General features: G+C 40.5%; 1 protein-coding gene and 1 pseudogene across 8 annotated transcripts in view; one reads left to right on the top strand and one right to left on the bottom strand.

Annotated features, from left to right (window-relative positions):
• Positions 1-686: 686 nt before the first annotated feature.
• On the bottom strand, positions 687-1,411 carry LOC142012919 (geminin-like; annotated as a pseudogene).
• Positions 1,412-3,107: 1,696 nt separating this feature from the next.
• MAP9 (microtubule associated protein 9) overlaps positions 3,108-25,433 on the top strand; it is a 35,584-nt gene continuing 13,258 nt past the window's right edge. For 6 of the 8 annotated variants that reach the window (XM_074993143.1, XM_074993138.1, XM_074993140.1 and 3 more), the window contains exons 1-10: positions 3,108-3,229; positions 3,342-3,507; positions 9,384-9,468; positions 10,574-10,954; positions 15,132-15,361; positions 16,561-16,672; positions 20,785-21,044; positions 21,969-22,021; positions 22,881-23,046; positions 24,496-24,585. In XM_074993143.1, the coding sequence (XP_074849244.1) occupies positions 3,144-3,229; positions 3,342-3,507; positions 9,384-9,468; positions 10,574-10,954; positions 15,132-15,361; positions 16,561-16,672; positions 20,785-21,044; positions 21,969-22,021; positions 22,881-23,046; positions 24,496-24,585 (1,629 nt within the window). In that variant the 5' untranslated portion in view covers positions 3,108-3,143. The remainder of the gene's footprint in view (positions 3,230-3,341; positions 3,508-9,383; positions 9,469-10,573; positions 10,955-15,131; positions 15,362-16,560; positions 16,673-20,784; positions 21,045-21,968; positions 22,022-22,880; positions 23,047-24,495; positions 24,586-25,433) is intronic. The other 2 variants (XM_074993144.1, XM_074993145.1) reach the window with 2 other exon arrangements.

The raw sequence follows: 25,433 nt of genomic DNA on the forward strand, positions 1-25,433 counted from the left end.
GAACCGCCTTACAGGCACCCAGCACGGGGGTGAAATTGTCCCAGGCCACTAGGTGGGGGCTCGAGCTGGTTGGTTGTATCCTTGATAGGAAAACCCCACAAGAGTTGAACCCGGCCCTTCTGGCAGGCATCTGGCATTAACAGAAGGGTTGCACTAGTGCTAGGGATCACGCCACCATGATCCACAACAGTCCTGCTTGTGGCCCCACTGTGACCCATCCCACAAGCACATATGGCCAATTACCTGTTCTCTGAGCCCATCCCAACCAACACATGCTTGGGATCTGCTCTGTGTTCCTCCATGCTACATCTCAGTGCAGCCAGCAGGCTCCTCTGCTCTGTCTGCGCTCCTGCTCCTTGTCTGCTGAGACTCATAGAATCCTAGGGCTGGAAGGGACCTTAGGAGGTCATCTAGTCCAGCCCCCTGCCTGAAGCAGGCCAATTTTGTTTGCTTGTTTTGGTAGAACTTAGTTTATTTATCAAGTACTCATTCTCATATCAAAGCAGATACTATTTACACAGTTAGAAATGCATAATTACCACATCCAGTCTGTAATATCCTGTTTAAGTAGTACACAGCTATTTCCATTGCTACATACTAGTTAAAAACCTTGTGAACTTTTAAAGCTTCCACAAGACTTGGGACTTTTGTATCTGAGGTAAACTTTGGCAGTGTTCTTTTGACAGTCATTTAGCAATTAAAATGGGAAACCAGCCACATGCACACTGGCCACACGCATTTGCCAAGCCATTTGCACAATCTTCTACTTTTCTTTTCAGAAAGTTTGTGGCAACCCCGCAAGAATCACTTGAATCCTGTGAAGGCAGTTCTTCAGAAGCACAATCTACATCATCCTCAGTATCAGCCTCTTCACCTCCCTTCTCAAATTCCTCAAAGGCTAAATTTTTCAGTGACTCAGGGCCATCACGTTCTTGCCCAGTTAGTCTCTGCATCATGTTTGTCAGACACTTCACACATTCTGCAAGTAGTACTAATTCATCATTTTCTTCTTTTAGATGGGCAATTTCATCACTGTGAATTTTTTTTTTCTTGAAGCACTTTATATAGTGCCTTCCTCCTTTCTTCAGCCACTTCCTTCCAGTACTGTTTTTTTTTTAAACCATGAAATCCCCAGCTTGAGTGACTCCTTGTACATTTTTCTTTTCCTGTTCTGAGTCCACCACCTCAGCTTTGCATGTGTTTGCAGGTAGCGGATTATTCCAGAGTGTCCTTTTGATCGAACATTTAGCAGGTTCATTTACCCTGCCAACATGGCAACCTGCTGCTGAAGGCTGAATCATTTTAAGAGTCCATCTTGGGGCTGAGCTTGCACTGTCTGTGACAGACAGTACTTCTTTACCAAGCCGGCAGCTTTCCCCGCAATCAACATCTGCTTCACAAGGGACTCCATCGCACCTGCGTCTGCTGCCCACGTATGCCACCAGCAAGCAGAGAGAATAGGCATCAGGGCAGGGGTTTGTTTACAGAGCATGAGCAGTGCCCTGCCTCTGGGAGGGGTCCGGCTTGCTCAGCACCACCTGCGTCGCTCTGCACTGCACATAAGTGCAGCCAGCAGGCTCCTCTGCTCTCTCCACACTGCTGCATGGTGTCTCCTGACCAGAGCTACTCAGGTCTTGATTATGTCGGTTATTTGAGAGTGCCGGTTACTCAAATACCGGTTAAACAAGAGTTAACTTAAATGTCTGAGTCCAAAATAATTCAATTACATGCTTTCCCTCAACCCCAACTGCTGTTCAGACAAATTAACTGATTGCATAACATTAGTTTTTAAAAAAAATGAAATGCATCTCTGCTTTCTATGACAGAATGCAACTCAGCCAACTGTAGAAATGCTGCATCTCCATATGAATGGCATGACTGTGAGACAGTCGCCTCTTGCCCAAAGATTCTAGAACATTAGATGTGCTGGGGTTGCTGTTACTGTGGTTTCCAATGGTTTCCATCATATACAGGGATAATAGTTTGGCTCAAAGGCTCTCAGCATGTCCCCTATAAAAATTGTACCAGCAGCCCTGCACTCCACACACACACAGCACGCTAGCCCTAAGGTCTTTGCAATAGAAATACCCGCTGATTAAAAATGAAATGGGACGGGGTTAGGTTCTGCCTTAAAGGAGAGTGACCACATTACCCTATGACAAATATAGGACACTGGCTTTTGGGGATGGGGGCGCTGCTGTCCTATGTCAGGGCTCCTCGGTGACAGGGGCTGCTGCCCCCCAGTGAGGTACTGAGAATGGTGGCTCTGCAGTCTCCAAATGGGCAGGTGCCAGGGATGGGGCTTCTGTACCCTCCTGACAGAAGTGGAACAGAAAAAATGGGGGCTCCGCAATCTCCTGGCTGGGGTGGGGGCTGCCAAGAATAGGAGCTCTACACCTTTCCTTCAGATGGGGCCGGGGAACGAGGCAACCATTGCACACAAAGGGGTCCCTGGCAGCAGGGGCTGCACTAGCAGGCAACAGCGCAGCCGCCCAGCATAGGAACCTCACTGCTTCAGGAGGCTGCCTCTGAGGTGCAGGGTGCCGCGGAACAAGGCAGCAACCTCCGGAACGACTTCCCCCAAGACACTGGATACTGGGGAACAGAAGCCCAAAATACAGGACAATTCAAAACAGAGGCCCAAGTTTCACGTGCAAACATTTGTTTGAAAATACCCCCGCATGTTGGGAGAGTATTTGTTGAAGCCACATCTGTAAACAGCTACGTCTTCGAGTGCCCCTTGCAGGCACAAACACCCAGGGTCCTGTCCAAACGCCGCGTTGGAAATGTGGCTTTTGCGGTGTAAGCAGGTTTGTCCCCTTAGGAAAACGTGCAGCGCCCAGCACCTGCCATGCCCGCAGCGCGGGGGGCACTGTTACCGCAGCCGGTCTCGCACTCCGACCCCGGGGCTCCCCTTCCCCAGCGCACCCGCTGCCCCCCCAGCCCGGCTCTAAGCATGAGACACAGGATAAGAGCCGGAGCTTGAGCCAGACGTATGGCACGTGACCGCAGCCCCTTCTCGATTGGCGGAGTGGAGGGGCGGGGCCCATTTCCACCCTCGTCTATGCCGTCACTTCCTATGTTGCTCAGTTGCTAGGTAACGCGCATGGCCCGGCTTGGACTCAGTTCTGCCTCATCTGTCAATGCAGCTGCGACGCCGACGGCAGGAGCTGAGCGGCCGCTGCGGAGCGCCTAGAGCGAGTCCCCCTCAGCCGGGCCAGAGCGGCAGGTGGGCCAGCCGCAGCGGGCGGAATCCGCCTCCTGTAGCGCCTCGGGGCAGCCCGAGGCCGCCCTCCGGGGCGGACCCCGGCTTCGCTCACTCTCCCGTTGCTTCTACGCAGGGGCGGTTTGAGCTCACTGGGTCGGAGAGCCGAGTGCGTGAAAACAAGACGAAAGTGCATCGGGGTCATTTCTCCAGCCTGTTTTCCCAGCATGTCCGATGAGGCGCTCGGCACTACGTTAGCCTACACCGGGAGTCGCAAGGTCGCCACGAGAACCGCTTTTCAGGTAAACCGTGTCCCCCTCATTGGCTGATTAACCAACCATTCGGTCAGCCCTAAACGGGCAGACTCCCCCGACTGGTGCGGGTGCGGTTTAAGCCAGTGAAACCATGTCTTCCCCACGACCCCCTCCGGCCAGTGAAATAAAAACACTTTTATGCAGGGACGTGTGCAGCAGACTCTTTCCCGGTGTAAAAGTGCCACCAAAAGATTCTCCCTTAAATGACATTGTTGTGCCGCCTGCAGTTTCTCTTGACGTGACATTTGTGCTACAGACACAAAAACAACTCTGCTGTCAGTATGCCGGAAAAGTGAAACCTGAAGTACACGTTTTCCTGTTTTAAAAATAGAATTGACAGTTGTCACTCAGTTTGTTTGCTTCGTTAGAAAAATCATATTGAGATTTTCTCAATCACCTAAATGTACACAGTGATTGTCCTAGTTTAAAGTAAAACCTCAGCTGTAAAGCAATAAAAGGAAGGAACTCCACAGTACAAATAGTAATGAGGAAAAGTAACTTTTGTATCCAGTCCATGGGAATCTCCCCACCCACACTCATTCTCCCCACCTATACTCCATCCTCACTTTGCCCAGGTACTGCCCTCTTCCCTCCCTGCTCATCCCTTCCAGCCAAATTGCTGAACCCATATATAGCAAATAACATTTGAAAAAAGATAAAAAACTTCGTATGTCTTTCAAAAGAAAGTAGAGCTTATTTTCCACTAAATGTCAGATTGTAAAGACTGGCCATACAGATGGCATTCTCATTAAAAGCCCTAAATTTGGGAATAAAAAAAGTCAGTCACAGGTTTTTTGATATACCTTGAAGTTTGTAAGATATTTGTGAAATCTTTGTAAGTAAGGGCAAGTCACCTGTCTTGCCGAATACAACGTTTAACTACTATGGGATAAGTGATGCAAGTGTCCTGTTTTACATTTTCTTAATTTGTATTTCTAGGGTGTTTTTTATATTTTAAATGTACTCTTAATACTTCATAAAGTAATCATGCCAGATTACTATGTGTTTAATGCACTGAAGCAAAGACATTAAATTAAAGCAGTTTAGTGTGGTCGTAGCAAAGTTCAGTGGCCTTAGAAAAAGGGAAAGCCTAATTTCTTTTGTGTGACCTCTGTAACAATAGACATGTTTATGAAAATTTTTCACATAGTTATGTTAAAAATGTTTTCAAAGATTTTTAGGCATAACAAAGGATTTTATATCTTACCAAGGTACTGATTTTAATAGATGATTCTCTTGAAACTAGTTCATTAAATACACTTGAACCTCTGTGCTCTGGGTTTCCCTGATCTGGGAACACCCATTGTTAGGAAGAGGAAACGTCTGTGCACACTGCTGGTCCCCACTCTCTTCCCAGCTAGGACAATGGCAGTGCAGTGACACACTTCTCCAGAGTCTTTCCCTGCTATTTCCATGGCAGGGGGGAGGTACAGAGCTGTGTGTGTCTCCAGGAGCAGGGCACCAGGTAAACACCCCATCTTCCTTATATACCCTTGCATCTTGCATGGTTCAAAAAATTCCTTAATCTGGTATGCCCTATCTCCCAAGGTTGCAGGTTTTAAAAGGTTCTAGTAAAGTCAGAAAGAAAGAAAGAAAGAAAGAAAGAAAGAAAGAAAGAAAGAAAAATAATTTGTCCAGCTATAAAGAAGAAAAGGGATGTGTGTACCTTTAAAGCGCTCTTTTAAGCAGAAGGTGCATGAATGGACAGGAAGACTTTGGAAGCAAGTTTTTGTACTATAGTAATTAAACATGTATTTTCAATGAGTGATCTTTTGAATAATCAGGGTGGATTGATTTAAATCATGGCAATTTAGATCACCAATTAAAATAATTGAATTTAAACCAGGTTACCAAAAAAGTTAAGACAAACTTTGGTTAGAGTGCATTTAGTTTTGAAGTAAGCCTTGTTGAAATAATTGGCACTTCTGTTATTTGAAAAAACAAGTTTAGAATGGCATTCCCTTGGAAGAACTGGGGTATTCTGAAATAAAATGGGGAATAGACTCATGGCATTACCATTATGATCTGTGTTTATAATGTTCCAAAGCAAGGGGCATGTGTTATTCTTGGCCGTTTGGCTAAGTCAACCTGCCATCAACCCCCTGGATTTCAAATGCTTTATTGCATTAAATGTACCTTTGCTGTTACTGGTTAGAAACATTAACTATGCTTTCTCTTCAGATCATATACATTTTTCACCTTTTACTAAAGATTTGTGTGGACAGGTTGGAATACCCTGGTCTGGCACCCTTGGAACCACAGTGGTCTTGAACCAGGGATTTTGCTAGAGCAGGGAAGGTCAGTGTTCCCATGCTGTCTGCAGTTCTGCTCCTGTGCTCCCCTCCTGGGCATTGGCAAACTCCCAGCCACCAGCCCCAACCACTGACCCCGGCACCAGCTGCCGAATTCCTGGCCTTGTCTGTGGCTCCTGCTCTGCTGCCAGCTCCCTTGCTGTGACTCCGGCTCTCTGGCTTCTGCCCATTCTCCTGTGGCTTCCAGGCTGCTGCAGCCCAAGTGCAGTTCCACAGGTTTCCAGGTCATGATGGCTTACTGTCCCAGCTGCAGCTACCCAGCCCCAGCCACCAGACTCAAAGCTGGCTCCACTCCCAGCCACTGAGGCTCTCAGTTCAGCCATACCCCTGATTCTACTGGACTATGGCTGTTACTTGACAAAGGAGTCCCATATTTCCAATGTTCAACCTATATAAAATAAGAAGATGACTCACCATGGCAACCAGCAACTCCAGATTTCTCTTATTACATCTTTCTTTATTGTATACGTGGGGGATTGTTTTTTAAAACCTAGTTAACTAATTAAACAAGACATAATGATTAGCTAAGATAAACTTTTTTTTATTAAAACAACTTCCAACACAGCAAACAGCTTGGGAATTTACTTGTCATATCACACTCCAAAAGGTATAGAGGAGGGCTTCACGAATAATCAATTGCAAAGTGAAGCATTTAAGTTACTATCCTGTTGACCCATTCAGCCATATTCACATCTTCAGCCACATCATTTTCTCCCAATACGCAGTTTTTCTTATTATGTTTCATTCTACCAACTCTGCATTATCTTTCACTGCTTACACCCAACATGTTTTCCTCTTTTACACAGGGTACAAATTTCTTCAAAATATTCTCAGATAGCATCTCTCTTACACACATAGGCCATGGCAATTTTTATGTGGCATAAGTTTGGGGGAAATATAGGAAGCTGTGTATGCACTGAATAATGTCTTTTTTTATATATATAGTCTGCTTCACTCTTCTTTTCTATGCTGTCTCCATCTTTTCCTATATATTTTCTCTCTGTCTTTAAGGTAGCGTCTTCACTAACTCTTCTGCTTTGCTTGGCCAAGGTCCCCTGCGACATAAACATAGAACAAAAACATTGAAATCCATTTTGTGTCTTTCTTTGTACATGTTACTTTTTAGTCTGCTGGGAAATGGAAATTGAAAGCTTAGAATGTTCATGCAGTAAGAAGTAGTAGTTAGGCTGTACAGATAGAACCATTTATTCATATCTATAGGACGATTAGAGTTAATTGTAATTTATTTTTAAATGAGAAATTTATTATTTTATTGGTGATTTTTTAAAAAGCTAAAAAATTCAATTTTAAATTAAAAAGCCTTTTTTTAGTATTGCAAATAAATCATTGATATATTTATGGCCCTTTGAATAACTTATTTAAAAATATGCCTGAAGATCCAAACGCTTTAGTCTAAAGCTGAATATTCAGATTGTGCACCTAAAAATTTGGGCAAGGATTTTCTAGAGATATGATTTTTTTTACACTCTTCAGCAACAAACCTTTGAAATATTTAAAGCTAATTTTACACAATTACAATAATGCACAATTGCCCCCCCACTTTTTGTCCCCCCATCAACCCTCCTGCCCAACTCTAACCCTAATATTCCTGTGCCCAGCTCAGCTCCTTCCCCTGTCTACCCCGGAGCCTACTTTTGCCCCCCAGTGATCCTGTGCCCCCCGCCCCCCGCCAGCTCAGCTCCTTTCTCCCAGCTATCCCTGCCTACCTCTGCCCCCACCTCTCTGTTTTTTTTCCCCTTCTCAGTATGGTTCTTCCACTCACCTTGGCCCTTGCTCCCTGCAGCACTGGGCTAGGATCTACTGCAGAGCTTGGCTCCCTCCTTCTCCTCCTAGCCTGCCTTCCATCTCTCCAACTTCTCAGCCCAGCTGTCCCTGGCCTGCTCACTTACACAGTTACAACCTCTGGGCCCCACTCCCACCTTACAGGTTTGCGGATCTGAGCTCCCAGGCTTTTTGCAGTCTTACCATGTTGCTATAGCAGTGCTGTCTTAAAGGCAGTTGCCCCCTTGACCCTCCCCCCCACTTACCATCAGCCAGCCTCTTCACATGATTAACTTTTAAGTCAATAGGATTTGTTGTGAAAATAAGCATGTGCATAAATCTATGCAAGATCAGAGTTGAAATTTGAGCCTTCAAGGTGACATTTATGGAAGACGGCTCCTATCTAGTAACAAACTACACAGCAGCTGGACTGTGTCTGCGCTACAGTAATCTTTCAGAAGAAGTTCTTCTGGAAGATCTCTTCTGAAAGAACTTCTTTTGAAAGAGTGCGTCTACACACAAAAAAGCAGATCAAAAGAGTGATCCACTCTTTTGAAAGAGAGCATCCATACAGCCTCTGCAATTATGAAAGAATGAGCCAGGGATTGAAAAATCAGGCACCATGAGGACTACTCTGTCGACAAAAAAGGCCCACAGAGCATCTACATGCATTTTCTTTCAAAAGAAACTTTTGAAAGAGGGCACTCTTCCTGAACTGGGAGTGGAAGAGTGCTTTTGAAAGGAGAGCTGCGTTCTTTTAGTTTAATTTGAAAGAATGCTTTTTGTGCATAGATGCGCTGCTGGATATTTTCAAAGAGCCCCTTTCAAAAGAACTTGCTAGAACATGGCTCAGTTGAGTGAGGAAAGGGAAAACTTTTGTCTTGAAGCTTTTTTGTGGTGCTTCTAAGATCTCCTGGTAAGAAGTTTATTTTTGTGTTCTGTTTTTGTTTCCTCATCCATCATCACTTACTTTGTTTTTGGTCGTAGATGATGTAGGTGTTTTCTAGCTAGAGTCTATAGGACCTGAAAAGATCTGTGTGGCCTCTTTGTGAAAAGATGAGGATTATATGCACTTAATTGGAGGGTCAGACTGCTTCCAAGTTGTTGATGGCTGGTAATTTTTGTGCAATAAAATTCTCTCTCTCTCTCCTATTGGTTAGTTTAGGGTGAGTGATATGTAATATGCTGGTTTTGTGGATTCCATTTTTAAATGCTTATATCTCTATTGTACAAGGAGCCTTGGTACCTAACTTAGGCTTTTGTAGATTCCAGTATTCCAAGACACCTAATAAGAAGTTCTTGTAATAGTACTGTAGCTCCCAAGTTACTTCAGATCTGAACTACAGTGACCTACCCAGTGTCACGTGACTGGGCAATATCAGAAACAAGCCATGTCGTCTGACTCCCAATCAAGCAATTTAACTAGACTTTTTCAAAGTGCAGGCAAGTATACTGGGAAAGAGAGACCACATAGTTCTCCCACATAGCGTTGGGGTTTTACTCAACAGATAAATTAAGATTCATAGACTGTTATCAATATGTGGCAAGGATGGAGAGGGGGATCCAGCTGGTGGTATTTTCCTGAAAGGTGAATCGGTTCTCAAGATTTTGGGAAACCCTACACAGCACTAGTTTGCTTACCCTTACACCACCAAAGGTTAATATTTGTTACTGTCCCAGAACATACACAGATAGTGAGAAGGATTAGTGTTGAACTTCAAGTAATGGATCTTTCATTTTGAATACCCATTATCTATTAACATATTTCAGGATGAGCTACAAGAAGCAATTTCTGCTCGTGCAGCAAGACAGCAAACTGCTGAATACTCGGATGACTTTGACAGTGATGAAGGTGGTATGTTAAATAGCAGCTGTTTTGCTTGTGCTCTCCCCCAGCTCCTTCATTAAAGATCCCTTGGTGCTAATACAATTTAATGTACCAAGATTCCACATTACAACAACTTATGAATTATATACCCTGTTCTGCTCAATAAAGTTAGGCCCAGAATTCCCATTGACATCAGTAGGTGCAAGATAGGGCCTTTGTTTTTCTTCATTTTGAGGCCTATGTAATTTTTAAGGTTTTGTTTTGTTTGTTTGTTTGTTTGTTTACTTTTAGCTGCAGCAGAAGCTCTAAAGGATACTCCCTTTTTGGGGTCCTATCTGTTAAGGGAAGTTTTGGCCTTTTAAATGTTATAATGTGAAACATGGCTTTTATTCATTACATCTGACAAATGTTTTGAATTACACTGATGTGGAAAGGCCCAGACTTTCCTTCAGAGACTGACTTTACAGCACATGCCTTCCTGCATTTGAAATGTTACTTTGACACTTCTGTGGTCTTCAGTCATGCCAATCAAATAGTAATAACAGGGACAAGGTTCTATGAAACAGCTTTTTTTTAGTCAAAACCACAGTTTGGGGTGTTATACTGAACAGGGCAGGGACCAAACATTATATGTGATGTTTACAGTGTTAATTTCTATTGGACACAACTAATGAATGTAACAGTAGAAAGGCATGAGGAATCACAAAGGTTCCATAATAAGATCCCATGGTTGCTCATTTTATAGTGAATGTCTATCTTTATGTTTCTGCTTGAATTTTTTTTTCAAGTTAACTCACTTCTTGTAGCAGCAAGCGAGTTTCCAGAAGCAACTTGAATCTGATGAGTGGCAGGAATAAACTAATGACTGGGAGGGAGGGGATTCTATGCCCAGAGTTCGGAACTGAAAATGGCAGGAGACAGGAGTGGAAGAAGGAAGCAAAGTGAATGAAGTTCCATGGAGTTCGGGGTTGGGGCAACATAAGAGCAGTTAATAGGAGAGATGTTGGCTGGGGCCGAGCTGTTTAATAATTTTCTTGGGGTATAAAACATGAAATTACTGTATTCATTTTAGGTATCAAGTAAAAATCTAATGTAGAAATTGATAAAAATACATTGGTTTTGGGTATTCTAGAAGAACTTCCAGAAGATAATTCAGCTCTTGAGAACACAATTAAGAAATCAGTTGCCTTGGAGATTACTCTCTCAGATAATAAGACTGCTCAGAAAGAGGCTGTTATGAAAAGTGAACTTGCTGATGAGTTGTCTTCAGCATTAGATGAAGCGAAACATCAACAGATGACAATTTTGAAAAGTCAAAACTTGACTGGTGTCAGAGATGAATCAGAATGTTCATTTGCTGAAGAAGCAACTTTTGGTGGTAGTGAAGGTGACCACTGTAATGAATCACCTATGGCTGCACTGCAGAATGAAAGGAAAGAAATCACTCAATGTGAATTTGAAAACAAACCAGTACCAAAGCTAAGGGAGCACAGAATCAAAAATATATCATCAGGTAAAAAGAAAGCACTTTGCATATTGTTGGTGCTATTTATGTATTTGTATTATACAGGTTAAAATTCTCTAGTTTCACAATCTCTGGTCTGGCAACGTCCATGATCCAGCATGATTTTAGTTAGCCAGATGTCTACTTATCATTAGTGTAGCCAAGTTTCTTGGAGTCCTGTAAGAACATAAGAACATAAGAATGGCCATACTGGGTCAGACCAAAGGTCCATCCAGCCCAGCATCCCATCTGCCGACGGTGGCCAATGCCAGGTGCCCCAGAGAAGGACAACAGAAGACAATGATCAAGTGATTTATCTCCTGCCATCCATCTCCTGCCCTTGTTCTGATTTTATAGCCACCAGTCCTGACTCTCAGAGTTTATAGCCACCAATCCTGACTCTCAGAGTTCTGTGTTGTTATTTAGCTGTAATTTACCCCTAAATAGCTTCCAAGAGCCCACTATGCAGTGAAAGTGTGGATAATGCTGCTAAATAATGTTGACCTCCCATAGTTTAGCAAATTCTCTGATTCAGCAGTGGTCAGATCCTGAGGGTGCCAGACTGGAGAGGTTCAGCCTTGTGACATGTTTAAATGAATACAGTATATTGTTGGCAATGAAAAGTATAGGCTGTGATTTTAATATTCTTTAATATTGAAGAGGATCAGACTTTTAAACTAATTGTTAAGGTCTTGTAATATTCTGCAACACCTTGCCATCAGTAACTAGATAAACTTGCAAATGTTAAGTAGATAGAGGATTGCTGAAATTACATGATATGTGATGTCAGAAAAAGAGAGTAGAGAATAATATATAATAAGCCACACCTTGGGACTTTCAGTACAAGGGACGTTGTGTGGCAAGCTTGTGCATTGTGGATTCATACCCTGGTAACGTGCCGTATGTCAGAGATATTTTACCTTGGGATAAATCCGTGGCCCATTTACTATTAATGATGGGAAAACACGAAGTGCAATGATTGGTACATGGTGAAGAATAGCAAACAGTGTAATTCCCCACACTCATATACTGGTAGCAAAGCTTCAAATGTTTAATTTGAAAATCTTGCTTTGAACAAACAACTTGCTTTTCAGATAAAGAACATCTGAACATTTATCTGAAAAGCAGTTACACAGACACCTGCTTCCCAGCTCCAACAGATAACCAGTTTTAAATCATCTTGTACTTAGGAATTAGATCAAATTGTCTGGTCAGTGATTTCCTGTAATGAAGGATAAGTTTGGTCCTTCTCTTTAATATTCTAATGGCTTATTGAGGGCAAATTCACTTTTATTTCCTCCCGCTGAGTTTAATTAGTGTTTAAATACTGTGGATGGCCTTGATGAGCCCTGTCCTCTGCCCTGGGATGAATTTTGTGATTGTTTGCACTATAGGGCTTAAGAAATGATATTTTAAAAGCACAGACATTTTGGATATAAGTCAGCATGCAGAAGAGCACAGCAAGCAATACATTTCAGTGCTCCCTCTCTTCTGAATTAATCTAGTGCTTTGAAGGATCTGCAACTTATGTGGGAAAATACTGACTGTAGTGAATGTGGGTGCCAACCCTCATCCCATCCCAACCACCTGCCATTGGATACCCTATCAACTCAACTACTGTTCAGACCTGAACCCTAACATTTGCTTGCAATCATACTCCTCAGAGGCTGCTCCACGCTGTTCCTTGGCAGCACACTTTATTTCTTTGTGACTGCTGTGCGCTGATTTTCTTTTTTTTTACAAAAGTTACAGAGAGATGCTTAAAAAGGTGCAAATATCCCAGTGATCACCTGGCCCTGACGAGCACCATTCTCAGACTGCGTCTGCACTATGAGAAATTTGAATTCATTAATATCGATTTTGTAATTGTGGAATTTATAAGTTCATATTTGACCATCGTCACTTCCCTTGTGCTCCTCACAAAGTCGACTCATTGCTGCCATGCTCAAATTGGCAAACATTGACTTTTGCAGTAATGCATTGTGGGAACCTATCCCACAGTTCCCTCGTCCCCATAGCATTCTCAGTATGCTCGCTGGTCTTTGACATCAGCTTCCCACTTTGCATTTTCCTCATTCCCTTCCTGATCCCTGAAAATATGCCAATCCCTGGAAATAATGCAGGGACCCTCAAAGTTAGAAGAAAGAGGATAGAAAAGTCTAGGAAAAAAGAATTTTTGGTTTCCCCACCCACTGTATTGCCCACATGGGTACAACAACTGTGTTCTTAACTGGCCATCCACTGAGTGTCCCACCTCCCGTCATTGCATGTGATCCCTGAAAATAATACAGGGGCCCAGACTTTATTTTAAAGTGAGAAGAAAGAGGATTGAAAAGTCTAGGAAAAAGGAAGTTTTGGTTTCCCGACTCCCTATGCAGATATTGCCAACACAGGTGCAGGCACTGTGCTCTCAACTGGCCAGCCAGTGAGCGTTCCACTACCCATCATCGCATGTGAGCCCTGAAAATAATGCAAGTGCATGGACTATATTCTAAAGTTAGAAGAAAGAGGATAGAAAAGTCTAGGAAAAAAATTTTTTGACTTTCCCCTTCACTATACAGATATTGCCAACACTGGTGATGGCAGTGAAATATCATACACTGAACTTCTAACGCAAACAGAAATCTAAACTAGTCATCCCCTCTCTGCTCCCCCACCCCGTGTTTCTGAATGGATCAAGACATGAAGACATATAGCAGATATTAGCAAAAAGATTTTATAACCAAAATATAAAACCAGCAGGTGTCTGCAATGGACAGCAAGCTTCTGAAAATATTTTTGGCAGGGAGTGGAGGGGTGCTGTGGTCTGCGACTGCAGAAGTAGCTAAAGTATTCCCCACCCTGCCGTGTATCTTAGCTGCTGGGAGAGACTTCCCCGTGGCATCATCAAGCCCCTTAGCCACTGGGACATGTTGCTGCTTGGCAGCATGGTCAGCATCAAACAGCAGGCACATCCTTTTATTGTGTTGAGGGTACCCACATGATGCAGCAGAGCACAGGAAAGACCCAGACTGCGTGGTGCCTCTGGGATGGGAAGGAGGTCTGAAAACAAATGTAAACCACTGAGAAGAAGTTTCTTGATGTGTTATGCCAGTACAATGAAAGCTTTGCTGCCACGTGGTGCAGTGGTTAGTGCCAGGCAGTACAGAAAAAAATAATAAGTGTGGAGACAGCACCACAAACGCTCTGCAGGGGCCATTTGACCGGGTAGATGCTCTCCCAGTGCTAATAGCAAAGAAAGAAAGACATTTGGCTTGCTGCTCCCACTTAGAAATTCCCCGTCTTCCTGTCACTGTAGAGCAGCGGCCAGAATGGAGGAGTGAGGGGCATTATGGGTTCCATATGTGACACCTCTGGAGGGTAATAAATTTGAATTTAAGACATGATGCTTTCACACTGGCCTTTAACTGAACTTCTGAATTTGAGCTTGACACTATACCTGTCAGGGAACTGCAATTTTTGTAATCTCGATATTAGTGCTCCCTAAATTGAGCTAATGGTATTTACAGTGAAGACAGTCATGTTGTAATATCGAGCTAGCTTTCTTAAATTCAAATTTATCTTATAGTGTAGACACACCCTCACTTCATTTATCCCACAGATTTGTTCTGTTGTACGCTGTGCAAAGGGAAGCTCATGGGTTTTTGAAATTAGTCAATGGACCTATAAAAAGAATAATGTAGAATCGCAGTTGAAGATCTTCCCAGAGCAGTGTTTTGCATTAGACACAAGTTATTTTCCTCACCTTTACAACCTATTAGCATTGTCTTCCTGGTCCCAGATAAACATCCACATATAATATTCAAAGTGTATATCTAAATATGTACAGAGAACAGAATAAATTGGAAGATGAACTTCTGGCCTGTGTCTTTAGATTAGATTCAAAGCTTCAATACTTTGTTTAATTTTTCCAAAAACACAATTTTTAACATTGTCTCTCTCATTCTGGCTGCGTTTGTTCTGGTTTGTCTCATATTGTCTTCATTATAGTACAAACTTCAGGACACTTCATTTTTTTATTTCAAAAAATATATCACAGTCATTGGCCTGCTGTAACTGCTGCTGCGTTACAGAAGATAGGGGTTCATCTGGAAATGTTAGTCAAAGCTAAACTGACAAAACTTTATTTAGTTTGGAATTTTATATCTTTAGTGGATGATGCTGAAATAACAATATTTATTGTCAGCTGAGAATGTCAGCATTTCTGCTCTCGATGATTATTGTAAACCATCACCTCTACCAAGAAGTGTGTTAAGAAAGAGCAGTCACACAGAAGACAAAGATGTTACCAGGGCAGAAGATAAGGATTGTTCTAGTTACAGATTATCTTCCTTTTCTGCACCATCCTCCCTAACTAGGTTGAGTGACAAAATAACATCTGAGAAAAGGGTAATTGCTGAAAGCCCTAGTCCTGAGGTAAGAGCATTTTTGTTGTATCTGTTATATATGTGTATATATACTTAGCCTATTCTAGGCTGGAATAACATTGCCTGCATTAGAGGATTTTTTCCAAGCACCTTTTTTATTAGTCCCTCGTACCATTTTCCATAACAAAAAAGGGTCAAAGTTCAAGCTTTATAAAAATTAAAATTGTTAATATTAGCTGTCTAAATATACAAAGCAAATAACAAGCAGAAATTTCCATATTTTACCTAGGTGTAAATTTTGATTATTAACAGAAAATTTTTAGTGGATTTGTGTGTGTACAATAAAATTGACATTTATCAGTAAAAAAAACCAATCCTTCCAAGTATAGATGTATGTTATAAAAATGTTACATCCCTTTTTATGTGCTTTTTTTCACCAATTGCACAGTACTAATTAATTGTATGTAAAGATTTCTTTTTGCTGTGAACAGAGAACTAAAAATAACTGGTACATTTTTATTCTCCCAAAATTCTTTGCATAGCTAGTTTAATAATTTAAATGTTGCTTTCTGCATCCCAGTTGGATAATGGTGTGGAAATAAGGTAATTTAGTATGCCTTATTTCCATGTCAATATACAGTCTACACTGGCAGGATAGTAGTCTATGTTGTGTGTCAAGCGATTGGCATGTATGCTGCTTTTCAGCAGTACATAATAGTTCAGAGGAACAGCAGCAGGATGAATCCTACTCCTTGTTGCTGTGTCATGCCAGGAAGAAAGTTTGTCTCTGTACCTGCAGGATTCTTCCTGAAGAAGACACTGCTGACAACATCTTTGCTTTTCTTTGCCCTTATGTGCTGCCCCACACCCAAAGCTAAGAGGGTGTGAATATCTAAGCAGAGTCCTTCGGTGTGTCTTCCCTATGTGGAGGTTGCAGGCATGAACTAAAAGCTTTCTAGTTTTCATTCACATCAGTTCTTTTCACGCCCCTGTTGTCCAGATTGTGAGGCAGTGTAGACCAGCTATCTACTTCATTAGTATGGGCAGGATTTGACCTCAATGTGTGCTGTGTTCGCACCATTTTAAAAGTGTTTGTTTACTTTTACTTTTAATTTAAAACAGGAGCCATATTTTCTTAATAAATTTTTAAATAAATGTTGCATAGAAAATTAGGTTTTAGAAGCAAATTAATTTTTTTTTTTTTTAAATTTTGTGTGAATTGTTTTTACTATCACTTTCTGCTTTAAGGGTCCATGGCTAGCAAGCTCTTCATCACCATTCCCTATTCATTTTCATTCAACTGATGAAACATGTGGAGATTCCAGTTTGTTAATGTGTGGAGAAGGGTCTCCTTCAAAAGGTAGAAATCAAAGTACTTCATATAGATGCATTATAGTTGAATATGTACAACCAGTGAAATAAGAAAATTGTTTAGCAAAAGCAACTTTTAAGACTATGGTACTAATGCCCATGCCACCAGTGTTATCTTTTGTTTCCACTGATTGTGGTGGATCCTACCTCCTAAACCTGTTTTAGAAATCTGACACTAACTGCAATATACATCAGCTATGTATTATTGATGTCAGTTTGTAGCAGAGGAGTAATCAGTAAGGTTATATCTACTCTACACATTACTTTTGGTGACCTGTAGTATGTACGCCCATATAGCCCTCATAATATAAATAGTAGTGTAGCCATAGGGTCATGATGTAAGCAAGTAAAGACGTACCGGAAGGACATCACAGAATCACAGAATCATAGGGCTGGAAGGGACCTCAGGAGGTCATCTAGTCCAGCCCCCTGCTTCAGGCAGGACCAACCCCTACTAAGTCATCCCAGCCAGGAACTTGTCCAGCCGGGACTTAAAAACCTCAAGAGATGGAGAATCCACCACCTCTCTAGGCAATGCATTCCAATGCTTCACCACCCACCTGGTGAAGAAGTTTTTCCTAATATCTAACCTACACCTTTCCCTCTTCAACTTCAGACCATTACTCCTTGTTCTGCCATCTGACACCACTGAGAACAATTTCTCACCCTCCTCTTTAGAGCTCCCCTTCAGGAAGTTGAAGGCTGCTATTAAATCACCTCTAAGTCTTCTCTTCTGTAAACTAACATGACATGACATGAATACATACCCTACATGTTTTCTACTTGCCAAAGCTGAACCCCTGTCTATATTGCTATTTTCAGCAGCTTAGTGCCATGCTGCCTTCCTGCTTTGGAGCCTTTCCCCACCACAGGAAGAATCCCCCAGTGCGTGGAAGATTCTGGTAATGGGATACATCACACTGCCTTCCCTTTGCCAGAACCTTTCATTGACACATGTAGCTAGATATCTCAGTGTGGACACCTCCTGCATTTTCACTGGGGCATGAGGGGTTGTTTGGGGGGGAGTGTGTAGCTACATGTACACACTTCTGGAAGTGGTATGTAGCTCTGATATAACCTAAGGTGGTCTCTGAGAAGTTATGTTAACAAATTAAAATAATAACTGATGGTGTTTGCAGGTTCTTTGTCAGAAAAGGTTCTGAATAATGTCAGAAAGCATGATACATAAGAATGAGATAAACATTATTTTTAAGGACACAGTAAAATTTGAGAAATGAGCTCCTACTGTTGATCATGTTTTGTGTACTTAATTCTATCTAAATGTCTTTGAGACTTGCTTAAATTGGTGCTCCTGAATTTCCGTTTCCATTCCAACCTACTCAATTTCTTTAATTAGTAATCTCCATCTGTCTGCAAATCTCCTTCATCTTCTTTCACCTACGCAAGGTACAGATCTATCTTACAAACTTAGACAAACTGTTTGCTTACCACTTCAAATATTATGGAAGGGATGCTCTTGTGGAAATTATAATGTGTGCTTTGTGTTTATGGCTATGTGAACTAGCTCGAGTTACTTATCCTCTCTGTATCTCTATTTAACCATTGCTTAAATCAGAATTATAAGTATTACTTTGTTTCTTCATTGTACAATACACAAACATACAGAGAGTCTGTGCCTCAAGGAGTTTACAAGATAAGATGAAGAGGTAGAAAAAGAAAATAATAGTAAATGTGTAAATGGACCCTGATCTGGTGTGTGATATAGAATACATATAAAAGGTAGTACTTGCCCTGTAAAGTTTAAGATGGATAAAAGGTGGAACAAAGTATATAACACACATGTGCTGTGTCTACATGTGCCACTTCTTCCGAAAGTGGCATGGTAATGAGCCGTCCGGAGGATGCTAATGAGGCATGGATGTAAATTTTCTGCACCTCATTAGCATATGGGCACATGAATCAGAGTCTGGAAGAAGCTCTTCTGGACTCCAAAATACACGTGCAGATGGTATGGCTTTAGGGATCTTGTAGAAGGAAACCTCCTTCTGGAAGCCCCTTCTGCCCCAAAATTTTGAGCTTCTTCCAGACTCTGAATCACGTGCCCATATGCTAATGATGAGGCACAGAAAATTTATGTCTGCGCCTCATTAGCATCTTCCAGACGGCTCATTACCTTGCCACTTCCAGAAGAAGTGGCACATGTAGACACAGCCAAGCAGTGTGATGTTTAGAATGTGTCATGTAATATATCTATATTTAATTTGTACTCCTGCGTTGGAGTACAAATTTGAAGTAGGTTAATGTTTGTGTGCATTATGGATGAAGCATGCCTTTTGGAAAGATTTGAACATGGAGAAGATTGTGAGGTCTGTCGTACTTGATTGGGGAGGTTTTCCATGCACGTAAGGAAGTGGTAAAGTAGTGAAGATAAGGACATCTGTGCAGCAAAGGAAGAAGAACGAAAATTATAGACAAACAACACTGAGATGTAGTCTGGAGCAGATTTGTGTAAGACATTGAAAGAGAAAATGAGAATGGTAAACTTGATTCTGTAGTCTGTATTTGAGGGAAAAGGCAGAATGGTTGTAAGAGGGAGTGCTTTAATATGGTCTGGCAAAGTAGATGTCACAATAACAATTGTCTTACAGCATTTTTCAGTCACAGATTTCAGAGCACTCTGGAAGATAGTACTGTAATCTCCATATTCTAAACTGAGACAGAAAAATAAATTGATTTTTTGCCAAAGTCACACAGTAAGTCAGTGGCAGAGCTAGATGTCCCAGCTTGCAGTCCAGTGCCCTTTCCATTAACACCACAGGGTTATGGCAAGTATCGTAGTTTATTTTTTGTAAGTCCTCTAATACTTGCAGTTAGAAAGTGATATACAAACAAAATATGCAAACTTATCAAGAAGAGTCAGATTTCCATACTAATACCAAAATTGTGCACTATTGGGTGAGGGCTACACTATAGTTGCTATTTTGGGGTACATTTATCCATGGCTAAACACTCCATATTCTGGTTCCAGTACCCCCGTTGTATGAGGAGTAGCAGAAACTTCAACATAGTTGCTTATTTTGAACTTTGATGCCATATGGATGGCACCAAATTTGAAATAAGTTAATTCAAAATAAATTACTCAATTTGTATTACGCAAATTGCATAAGTTATTTCAAGTTATGGGTACAGTGTAGCCTGTCACCTTAAAAGTTCTCGTTGGTACATTGGATTTTCCATTTTCAGACCTTCTAATTAGAACTTGCCCAGATGTCACCCTAGAGAGGACTTAAAGCATACAGGGGTCGCCAATTCTTTGTCGTTAGATCACACTCTCCAAGTTATAAGTCCAGCCCACCTTTCGTAGCTTCAGTGATCTTCCTAGCTAATCCCTGTCACTTCCTCATTTTAGAATTCTACCAAAAATGTGCATAGGAATATTAACTTGAGAGTCACTCTGGCTCCTGTTGATTTTTGTCTTTAAACTGTATTAGAGATACAGAAATGCTATTTTTATCATAGTGTAAATAACATGGGAATGCTAGTTTTAAGCCTTTTTATAACAAATGATGATTAATGACTATTCCTGTTAGGTATACATTCAGTGTTTGATTTATATTTTAAGTCCAGCATAATAAACTGTCACCAGCTATTTAGCAACAATTTCCTGTTTCAAAGAGGAAAACATGGATTGGAAATAGCATGCAAAGTATTTTTTGCAATAGTTTTACAAAAATTCTGTAGTACTTCAGTGAACACTAGAGTAGCTCTTGATACCATCCAAATGTTTGTTGCTGTTACTTTGTGTTAGAAATGTGTCTGGATCTGATCAGGTAACTAATAGTTTGCAGTTTTGCTGAGCTTTTTTATGTCAAAACTGCTGGTTCTTGCCTTAAATTAAAAAATGCATTTGTTGCAGCAGTAGTATTAATTTACAGTACAATTTTACGTATCCTTTTGTAAGCATTAATTTATAGACAAGATAATTTGTCTTGTATCAAGCTTAATAAGCTTTTCCATACATGACTGTTCCAAGTATTAGATGGAACTATCTGAATTAACAAACCACAAACTGTTTCTTTAAAATTGCATCTTTTAGTGTCTCATTTTTCATTTCTCATATTATTTTTTGCCTTGCTTTAGGCCAGGATCAAATAGAAGGGAATGACTGCAGTGTTTTGAGACTGGAGAATAATGGTAGAGAATCCCCATCTGTGATAGAACTAATGATGACTACAGTGTATGAGAAAACTAAGAAACTACAGAAATCAACTGATGACCATCTTGAAGAAAATTTGCAGACATTGGAGGAGCAATTTGTTGCTGATGGCATAAAGGAAATGTCGCTAAATGAGAAATCTGAAGACATGGCAGGAGTGAACACTTCAGAGTTGACAGTCAAGGTATCACTTGAACACACCACTTTTTTAATCATAATTTTAACAACATCCTGGTAGCTTCAAAGAAAAATTATCATGTGAAACTTGTTTGTTCCATCTTGCATGTGCACAGATACTGTTTTATGATAGAATCCATACTAGAAGCCACCCATTGCTCCCTGGTTTCTGGTATTGATTTGGTTAAAAAATAGCAACAGGTTTGAGAAGATGAGGGAAATATACAGTCAGAAAATATTTGAAAACAAATAAAAGGTACTGAAGTTTGGGATTACTTGCCATTTCTAGAATTTAAAAGTAAGCTGTGTGAGATCTTTAGGAGGTATGAACTAGCATAGGTCAGTTGAGATAAATATAGTAATGGAAGGTTTAACTTGCTATGTTTTAAGTGTTGTTCACACCAGTTGTTCTTGTATTGCATATGATAAGTGCTAGCTAGAATACAAGGTGAAGAAAGAATAGACTTAGATTGTAAGATTTTTAGGGCAGGGACTGCCTTCTTGTTCTGCTTGAGCCTAGAATGCTGGGGTACCTAGTCCATAACTAGGGCTGTTCAACATTGTGGTACAACAAATAATGAATAAGTGTGTACTATCTATTTTTTCTCTATATATTAAGACACTCTTAAATGTAATCCTGACTGACTAATGACATTTCTGGGAAAAAGTACTATAATAGAGATTGTAGTGTACTTTCGTTTGGTCTTTGTTTATAATCTCATGCTAAACTTCATCATGGTTACATTTTTGTTGATTATAACAAGTACAGAGAATGACAAACAAAATACTTGTCCACCTTCCTTTCATTCATATTTTGCATTCTTACATTTTATAAAGCCTTTGATAGAGCATTCCAGGCTATCTGCTGCAGAATTTGCTTTGTTGTGTGACAGTAGGTAAAAGAATTTTCTTTTTCTTTTTTGGCTTGTAGAAAGAAATTGAAAATAAGGAACCACTTTCACAAAAAGTGAAACCATCAGGGAGGTAAGTAAACAATACTGATCTATCAAAGTTTACAGTCTGATCCCATCTGATGTGATCTTTTTGGAAAGGTAAGATACACAATATCAAAACATACTGTCTCCTCACTCATTCACACCCACCATCACCCTATCACCACTGTTCCTTCTACTCTTTTCCATCCATTTGCAGAATACATGTTTTTTTATGCGTATGGAGGCATATGTGAATATGCAGCACCAGTAGAAGCAAAAAACCTAGCTGTGGATACTCTCCTAATGAGCTACCTGGCCTTTAAATCTCCTCTGAGTGTCTGCAAAAGTACACAGCTTACAAGAAACACTACCTATCACCAACACGTGGCCTTCCATGGAAGGATGCTGGAGGAGGGTGAGGTCAGCTTTTTTGCAGAGTGGAAATCATTCTTAGCTCCACTGGCATGTTGGACCCACAAAATCTTTATCAAAATCTTCATCTTTTTATACCATGGGACTCAACAAGTGACTCTAGCCAACAGTTTATACCTGTCTCAAAATGCTACTGATAGTTATGTTAAGGCATATAGGCTTTTTAATATTCCTGAGAACTGATACAGGGATTTTGGAATTTACATTCTCTACTAGACAGACCAGCAGAATTTTTGTAAGTCCTGAAGTTTGTTTTAGTAGTGACAAACTCCATAAAAAAGCAAAAATAGATGATTCAGACTGCCTTCTCCAATTTTTCACTCCTTTTCCCCCTGGAAGACACTGCTGCTGGTAATCAGCTGCCTGGATTATAAGAAATGTCAGAATGTAATTTCTATGAGAATGGGCTTTACCTTGTATCCTCTATAAGAAATGGAAAGTTTATTTTGCTATATTTATACATTGGTATTTCACAGGTCTCTATCCTCTACATACTTGAAGAAAGCTGGAAAAACTATCCCTCTGTCTACAACTACATCTTCTCAATACTTGGGAACATTAAAGGTCTTGGATAATAAACACTTACAAAAATATAGCGCTGAGCTTGACAAAGCAGATAGTTTACGAGCAGCTGTTTATCAGGTAAATTTTGGCATTTGCAAAGCCCATATGAAGAGATGCTGCCAATAAGAATAAAAGCTCATTAATTATAATCTAGATCTGTATATGCCTTTCTTAATTCAAGACTCTTTTTGTTTTAAAAAAGTCGTGCTTCTCTACAACGTATATAGCCAAGAGGGGTGAATTGAGATGAGAAAAGAACATACCTATATTTTACTGTTGTTGCAAAATGTTTTTGAACACAGTAATTGATCTTCATTATTGCATTTGTTGTTTTGTACTTCTAATCTGCATCCTGTGAAGTCTTCTTCCTGTATTTTCTGTTCTAAAGTTACATTTCATGGGAAAAGTAGGAAGAACTTGATATCAAATCTTAGATTATGCTGAAATTATCTAATGCTGCTCTCTATAGTGAAAACTATCATAAATCTCAACTGTGATCCTACATTGATCGTAAGTTATTTCTGCATAAGGAAAATTATATTCACTTCACTAAATAGTGTATTGATTCTAAGTATCTTGGTATCTCAACTGCTTCATGTGTATTGACTCATACCCACTTTCTAAAGTGAAATAGTTTTCATTAAGCTGTTTTGACATCTCAGTAAAACATACTAAACATGAGCAAATGTACAAAATTTGATTCTGATCCTGAAAACAGTTACCCACATCTAAACCTTTGTGAAAGTAAGTAGCCCTTGCAGTCACTGGGTTGAGGACTTTTCATTGCAAACCTATTACACGTTTGTTTAATTTCTGAATTAAACAGAAATTAAATAAGTTTGGATTTTTTTAACTAAGTTTTGTGATCCTATATATTCTACATGGCTAAAATGCATTCTCTATTTTTAAAACAAAAAACACCAGGGAAAACGTACAGTAGTGATTTGTAGATATTATTTTATATTAAAAGTTTTAGTAGCTGCAGTTCATTCTTATACATGTATACATAGAGATGCTTCCTTTGCTCCCCAACAACTATTCTCTAAGGCCTTATTGAAGATTTTGATAGGTAGTTTTGTATCATTGTATTGCTCTATTCTCTTCCCTTTTCAAGATTGTGACACTGGAGGGAAATCAATTGCTTTGCTCCTTCTTTCCTGTCCTTCCATGCTCGTATTTTCTTCTTTTATTTCCATGGTGAAGTCCTTTGGTTAAAATAAAGTTGTTAATTCTTTTATGTTGAAACCTTTGAGCAGAATATTTTTTGTGCTGCAGAGCTTCAGAATGTGATTTAAATGATACTTCATTCATCCAGATGGGCTTACTGCTATATCATCAGTTTGCATATATAAAACATGATGATGATGATGATGATGATTGTTATATATTAAGAGAGAAATACTGTCAGCACTGTCTATGATCGTTGCATCAGTCGTTGCTTTATCGATAATATTCCCTTAACTTTGGTTCATGATCTAGTGAGTGCTTAAAACTCTTCAGATACAGCTTTTTCCTGTAATCTTATAGGATTGGCTGGAAAAGAAAAGAGTCTTTCTGATGGAACTTCAGAGAATTAAAAGGAACAAAGCAGAAAATTTAAAGAATGCAAATGAAAAGGTTTGTTTATATTAAAAATTTAATTAAATATAAGCTAGTCAATTGACGCTCTATAAAATACTGCCATTACAATGTTTGTTGTGGTTTATTTTAAAATAAAAACAGAAGTGAAATGCAGAGGAAATCGTTCTTAGCCCCTTCATAGCCACTTTACAACCACTCCGCAGCTAAGTCTATGCTAGCGAAATAAGTCAGTTTCAGATGTGCAATTCTAGCTAGAGCATTTGTGCAGCTAGAATGTCATGGTGTAATTGGAGGGGTCTTGACTTAGAAAGGAGTAGTTGAGGGGTCATGTTACTGCTATCCTTACTTTTGTACTGCTGCTTTAAGTGCCTTCAAAGCTGGGCAGTTGGAGAATGGTGGCTGCTGTCTAGGAACTGGTCTGGTAGTGACACCTTTTCTTCTGTTCTGTTGCCTTCAGAACCAGGCCCTCAATCAGCAGCCACCACTGGCCGATCAACCAGCTCTGATGGCAGCAGCACAGAAGTCAAATGAAGCAGTCTTTGCCACAAAAGCTTATGCACCAAAATAACTGTTAGTCTCTAAGGTGCCACGGGACTTCTTGTTGTTTTTGAAGATACAGACTAACACGGCTACCCCTCTGATAGAAATCAGAGTGGTGTATGGTGTTGGCACTTGTACTACTGCACTGCTGCTGGCAAGTCCCTGCCCTCAGATCTGGGCACCCAGCCAGTAGCCACCATGCCCAGCTCTGAAGTCAGTGCAGCAATAATGGAGGCAATACTGTGGATCCCCTGCACCCACCCCCGCAAAAAAATTATGACTTCCCAGTAACTCCATTTTGGGCTTAGAGTCCCCAGTTTGAGAAATGCTGACCTCTGCATGAA

Source organism: Carettochelys insculpta, chromosome 4 (assembly GCF_033958435.1).
Source record: "Carettochelys insculpta isolate YL-2023 chromosome 4, ASM3395843v1, whole genome shotgun sequence".
In the NCBI taxonomy this organism is placed as follows: Eukaryota; Metazoa; Chordata; order Testudines; family Carettochelyidae; genus Carettochelys; species Carettochelys insculpta.